We start from the raw sequence: 6,039 nt of genomic DNA, 5'->3' as shown, positions 1-6,039 counted from the left end.
TCAATTTAGCAATAATTTTTTCTTACATATACAGTAAATTTTGGAATGAAGTAGGTTCAATTAAACCCGCTTTGCAAACACGTAGGACTGCCCCTGGGTGTTATGGGGAGGGCAGAGGCTGTTATTCGCTGTTAGTGCCCCCCCCCCCCCTCCTCCAAATGGCCACAAGCTGAAAACAGCTATATAGCCGTTACAATTTTAAAAAAATTAAAATCTGTTAGCATTGAATCGAATCGAAACCCAATCTACCGCGTAAAAACCTAGGACTCGTTCTAGGGCATGTTCTGGTACCACAAGTGACCAGGTCCTTACCAGTTCTACTGGAGTCGGAACCAGAGCCGGATTGAACCGGAAAAAAACCAGTTCCCTTGCCAGCCTTAGTTGGCAGCAATGAGGCCTCAGGTTCAAATCGTAGTGGAGACAAAACATTAGATGATTCTTCTCATTTGTGTTAGTTTTGATGGAATTAGTTGAGGTGTGTGAAATCTGATCCGAATAGCAAGGTGATAGAAATAGTGGCGGATCCAGAAATTTATGTGTGTGCGTGCTATTGCACGCTTAAACTATCATGAAGTTATACCAAAAAGTCAGTTACACGCTTAAACTATCATGGCGACCTATTGCACACCTAAACTACCTAAAAGTGAAACTATTACACACCTGAACACATAACACAACTCTCATAGTATGTGGTGTATTACACTCGCTACCACGTGGTGTCACATCATCGCCACATCAAAAATTATAGTTTTTTATATTTTTGTTTCTTTTCTTTTCTTTATTAATTAAATTTTCTTTTATTAACTATATTTTATGTTAATTAACTCCTAATTAATTATTAGCTATCCATTCGATTTTTTATATTTTTTTTCTTTTCTTTATCAATTAACTTTTTCGTTTATTAACTATAATTTATATAATTAGCTCCTAATTAATTACTAACCACCCATTCAATTTTTTATATTTCTTTTCTTTTTTTATTTATTAATTAACTTTTCTTTTATTAACTATATTTTATATTAATTAAATCCTAATTAATTATTAACTATCCATCAATTATTAACCACTCATCCGATTTTTTATATTTCTTTTCTTTTCTTTTCTTTATTAATTAACTTTTCTTTTATTAACTATATTTTATACTAATTAAATCTTAATTAATTATTAACTACCCATTCGATTTTTTATAGTTTTTTTTCTTTTCTTTTCTTTTCTTTATTAATTAATTTTTATTTTATTAACTATATTTTATACTAATTAACTTCTAATTAATTATTAACCACCCATTCGACTCCCCCCCCCCTCACAAACCCCAATCGTCTTCTCCACCAAAATGGGGAGAATTCTTCTTCTTCTTCTTAATGGGTTTTGAAAGAAAAAAAATCAAGATTCAAAATGAGGAGTAAATATAGGTGGGTGTAAAGAAGAAGAGAGTAGGTGGGTGTGAAGAAGAAATGACGTGGGTGGGGTGATTTTGTTTTTTTAATTTTTTTTTACTTTATAGAATTTGACGCGCTGCTTTTTTTTGCCACGTCAATTATAGAGGGGGTAATAATTTCACTTTTAGATAATTTAGGTATGTAATAGGTCGTCATGATAATTTAAGTATGTAACTGACTTTTTGATATAACTTTAGAGGGGAATTTATGTATTTTCCCTTTATATAAGATAGAGTAGCTACAAATCACGATTCACGTAGTATATGTACGCAATTATTTAAACACGGTAGTTTAAAAGGTTAATGAAAAAACTAATATTTACCATTACTAAAAAAAAATCACTTCTTGAAAATAAAATGAATTAGAGTCTGTTTGGATTGACTTATAAGTTACTTATAAGCTGTTTTCAGCTTTTTTGAGTGTTTGGCTGGCCAACGTAAAGTCATTTTGTGCTTAAAATAAGCCTTAATAAATAATTGGGTTTGTTTGGATGGACTTATTTTAAGCAGCTTATAAGTTGAAGACAACTTATAAGTCAAAAAAAAATAAGTTGGGCTGCACTTACTTTTTTTTTAACTTATAAGCAATTTTCAACTTATAGGTTGTTTAAAATAAGTTCATCCAAACATGCTCTTAGTTTGTTAGATTTTTTTAGTCAATGACAAGAATTGTTTTTTTTTTTAAAAAAAAGAGTGATTGGACAATGATTTTTTTTCACTCTTTCTTTGTCACAAGAAATTGGGTAAAGAAAATTATAAAGTAAATTTTAATTAAATAAAGAAAGTGAAAAAGAAAAGGAGACTAAAAGAAAGAAGAAAATGCAGTGGAGAATAATATTTTAAAACATTTGATCCACGTTATTATCACGCCGTGCACCTCCCACCACAAAAGCAACTTTATTCTATCATCCCAACCAACGCACCCATCAATGTTTTGGTTCAATATATCCGTTTTTTTTGAGATATTTATATATAAATATATATAGCTTAGATGGGAGTCAATGGGTGCTCCTGGATACAAAGAAAATATATCAAAATGAGTGTAGTATGACAAAGTACAGGGTAGATCATTATTATAAAAACAAACATGAAGGGAGGTGTATGATAAAACAGAATGGTGATGAAACCAATGCCATTATGATGCCTAACAAAAGTCCCATCCTCGTAGATACCGTCCTTCCACCCAACTCTAGTACCTCACTCTCGTTTGTCCTCTTATGTAACCACTTCAACAATACCAACTCTTATACATAAAAGCATCACATCTTCCACATAAACTCATTTTTATATAGTGAAAGAGCAAACATGTCTGTCTCAAGTTTTGTAGCTCCAACTACTGGATCAACTTATCTTGCTTTAAAATCAAACCTTTTTTCTGCAGCTAAGGATACAATCACTTGGAGTCCCAAAAACACTCTCTCCAATCGCTCTAAAATTTACTGCATGAAGGTAAATTATTTTGGTTCTTCAACTTTGATCTTCACTGGGAGTTTGTGAATTCGACTTCCTTTTAGTTTTAAAATGTGTTATACCATCGGTGCACTCTAACATGTTATAGCAAGTTGCATGTAGCAACCAACAAATTCAAGATTTAAATTTTATCAGATCTAATCATTTTTAGCATTGATATTATTGGATCTTTAAAGTTGTGAGTTCACATTTATGATTTATTATGATTATGATTTTAGTAATGTTACACATCAAAGTATTGGATTCAAATAAATTTGGTATTATAAGTTACTTGGAGTACCATTTATTCTTGATTAACAAAATGATTATAGTTTCTTTGGTTAAGCTTTTAAAATTTACTTATTTTGAAAACTAATTTTTCTCATGTGTTTTTTGAAAAAGTACGGTTCAGAGAGTAGCAATTTGTATTTGGCTAATTAACTTGAAGAACACTTTTCCAATATTATAACACCAATTTGTGTTTGTTCAAAGTTCTAAAAGTATGTTTTTAGCAACAAAAAAAAAAGTTTTTTCAGCTTTTAAAAAATAGTTTCTTCTTTTGCTGAACAAAAATAGTTTCTATTATTACTCAAAAACTTATTTTTTCCTAAAAAATTAATCAAACACCTCAACTCTTTAAAATAATCAAAAAAATAATAATCAAACACCTCTGCTCTTAAAAATAATCACTTTTTAATTTATTTTTTTATTTTTTTTAAAAAAAGGTATTTTTATAACTAAAGTTTACCTGCCATTACATTTAAGTTACTTAAGAGTACACGATTAAATCAATCTATCATTCTCGAGCTATAACATCCTTTTTGTTCACTTTTCTGATATCACTGCTCAATTAACCCCACAAGGTTCCTTTTTGTTTTACTCAGCGATTAAACAACGACAAAAAAAAAAAAAAAAGATTGTCTCACTTGTCTTGTTGATTCTGCTTTATTTAAGAATGACTTCTTTGTTGTTGTATTTGTTTTATCACTTGTCTTGTTGATTATGCTTTACCTAAGCAGAGAGTATTTGTATTACTCACTTGTCTTGTTGATTATGCTTTATCTAAGCCGAGAGTCTTATCGCAAATAGTACTGCATTTACCTTCATAAGGCATAAGGTAGGGGTAAAGCTATATACAAACTACCCTCTCCAAATCCCACTACACTAGATATGTTATTATTGTGTGGGATCACGTTATGTAGGTACTAAATTACATTTTAAGTAGAATTCAAAATTTTCTTTTAACTATTTTTGGGTGCATGGAATGAACAGACTTGGAATCCGATCGATAATAAGAAGTTTGAGACACTGTCATATCTGCCACCTCAATCAGAGTCGTCCATTGCAAAGGAGGTTGATTACATGATCAAAAAGGGTTGGATTCCTTGCCTTGAATTTGACCAGGTATCATCATTTACATGAATATAAGAAAACCTTTCAGAGAATTATTTGCACCAATCAGTCATATAAAAAAATATTGAATATCTAATTAGAGCACTTTAACCAAGTATAAATATGGATGGGTTTCACCTATCCTTCACAAACAACTGATAGTATATGCTAGAGCTCCACATCAATCTCCTAATGCTAACCGAGGTACAAAATATTATTCATAAATTGTTTGCAGTAGTATTTTGGTGGTGGTGAAGGTATAGTTATAGCGATTGAGGATCGGTGGGCTTATAGTGAAGCCACTTCTAGCTTGTTCCAGATATCCTCATTCACGATCCTATCACTTTTAATTTGTCCACACATCCATCTCAGCATCTTCATTTCCGCAACTTCCATCTTCTGAACATGGAAGTTCTTTGGCTAGCCATGATGATTGGAATAAAAATTTCATGAAGTACCTTATTTGGACACCGATAGTTAACACGCATAACTTTCTAAAATAATTTGTTTGTCTATTCACTTCGGAACAACTTCAGACATGTGGTGTTTGAAGTTGGGCTTCGTATAAAAATTGCAAAAAAAGGTTGAAGCTCAAACAAAAATTGTTGAATAAAACTACATATGATAAAAGTTTAGTTTTAAATGGTTCGACTTCAAGTGTATTGGCCTGAAGTTCAGGCACAATAATATAATCAGACATGTGTCTGAACTTCGGCCATGAAATTGTCAAGCCTAACTTTAGGTATGGCATGCCTAAAGTTATCCCATGTGATATATTTGTAAATTTATAAGTGGTGATCCCAAAATGGGGTATACATTATACGGGCTCTTCAACAAAGAACGTGGGACCTAACCTATAAGTGTCTGATGCTCGTTTGGGTTCACACGCCAATTATGTCAGAAATCCGATTGAATTATCTACCATCTGCTTAAGGATTTTTCATATGTATTTTTGAGATTATATTCTCTCATTATAATAATGGATTGTTGCACTACTCCTACTTCCATGTAACCTTTTAGGTCAACTGATAGCGTGAATTTACACCATCAGTATATAAAAACTAAAAACTAATAGTTTATATAATGACTTACTAATGTTTTGCTTTGTGTATGCGATAGGTGGGATATGTACATAGGGAAAATAGCAGCATGCCAGGATACTATGATGGGAGGTACTGGACACTCTGGAAGTTGCCCATGTTTGGCTGCAATGACTCTTCCCAGGTTCTCAATGAAATCCAAGAATGCAAGAAAGCTTACCCAAATGCTTTTATTCGCTGCTTGGCATTTGACAATGTTAAACAGGCGCAGTGCATGGCCTTCCTCATTCAGAAACCTGCACCATAAAAGTTGCTATCTGTGTTCTCAGTCCCCCTCCCTAAAACTTTTGTAATGGTCTTTCTGTTTATTCCATAAACAACTGAGCTTTAACCTTGGAGGACAGTAAAGGGCGTGAGTATTGAACTCGGGACCTAAAGGTCTATGGTTGAAATTGTATTTCTTAGTTTTGAAAAAAATAATGGAATGGCTAAATGCTATTTACAACAAGGTGGTAAATGGTAATAGCTGTCGAAGGTACCTTAAATTTTCGAGGAAATTTCAAAAACAAGCTTGTGTTGAACGGAATGTTTAAGATTTCCATGATGGTGTTTGGTTTCATGTTAAATTTGTTGAAAGGGTATTATGTTACTTCAGAAAGGGTACTTGGAACACTGAAAAATAAATTGCGAGAAATCATATGCAAAAAGTGGAAGATGCTA

The 6,039-nt window shown here is 32.1% G+C and overlaps 1 protein-coding gene across 1 annotated transcript; it reads left to right on the top strand.

The window, feature by feature from the left end:
• The first annotated feature begins 2,475 nt into the window (after positions 1 to 2,475).
• Positions 2,476 to 5,666, top strand: LOC129891174 (ribulose bisphosphate carboxylase small subunit, chloroplastic 3-like). The gene is made up of 3 exons (XM_055966447.1): positions 2,476 to 2,887; positions 4,160 to 4,291; positions 5,399 to 5,666. Exons 1-3 carry the CDS (start codon positions 2,744 to 2,746, stop codon positions 5,624 to 5,626), a joined length of 504 nt encoding a protein of 167 aa, XP_055822422.1. The 5' UTR covers positions 2,476 to 2,743; the 3' UTR covers positions 5,627 to 5,666.
• The last annotated feature ends 373 nt before the right edge of the window (positions 5,667 to 6,039 follow it).

The sequence above is a fragment of the Solanum dulcamara genome, chromosome 6 (assembly GCF_947179165.1).
Source record: "Solanum dulcamara chromosome 6, daSolDulc1.2, whole genome shotgun sequence".
In the NCBI taxonomy this organism is placed as follows: Eukaryota; Viridiplantae; Streptophyta; class Magnoliopsida; order Solanales; family Solanaceae; genus Solanum; species Solanum dulcamara.
The sequence above is the reverse complement of the archived record's forward strand: the minus strand, read 5'-3'. Positions and strand labels throughout refer to the sequence as shown.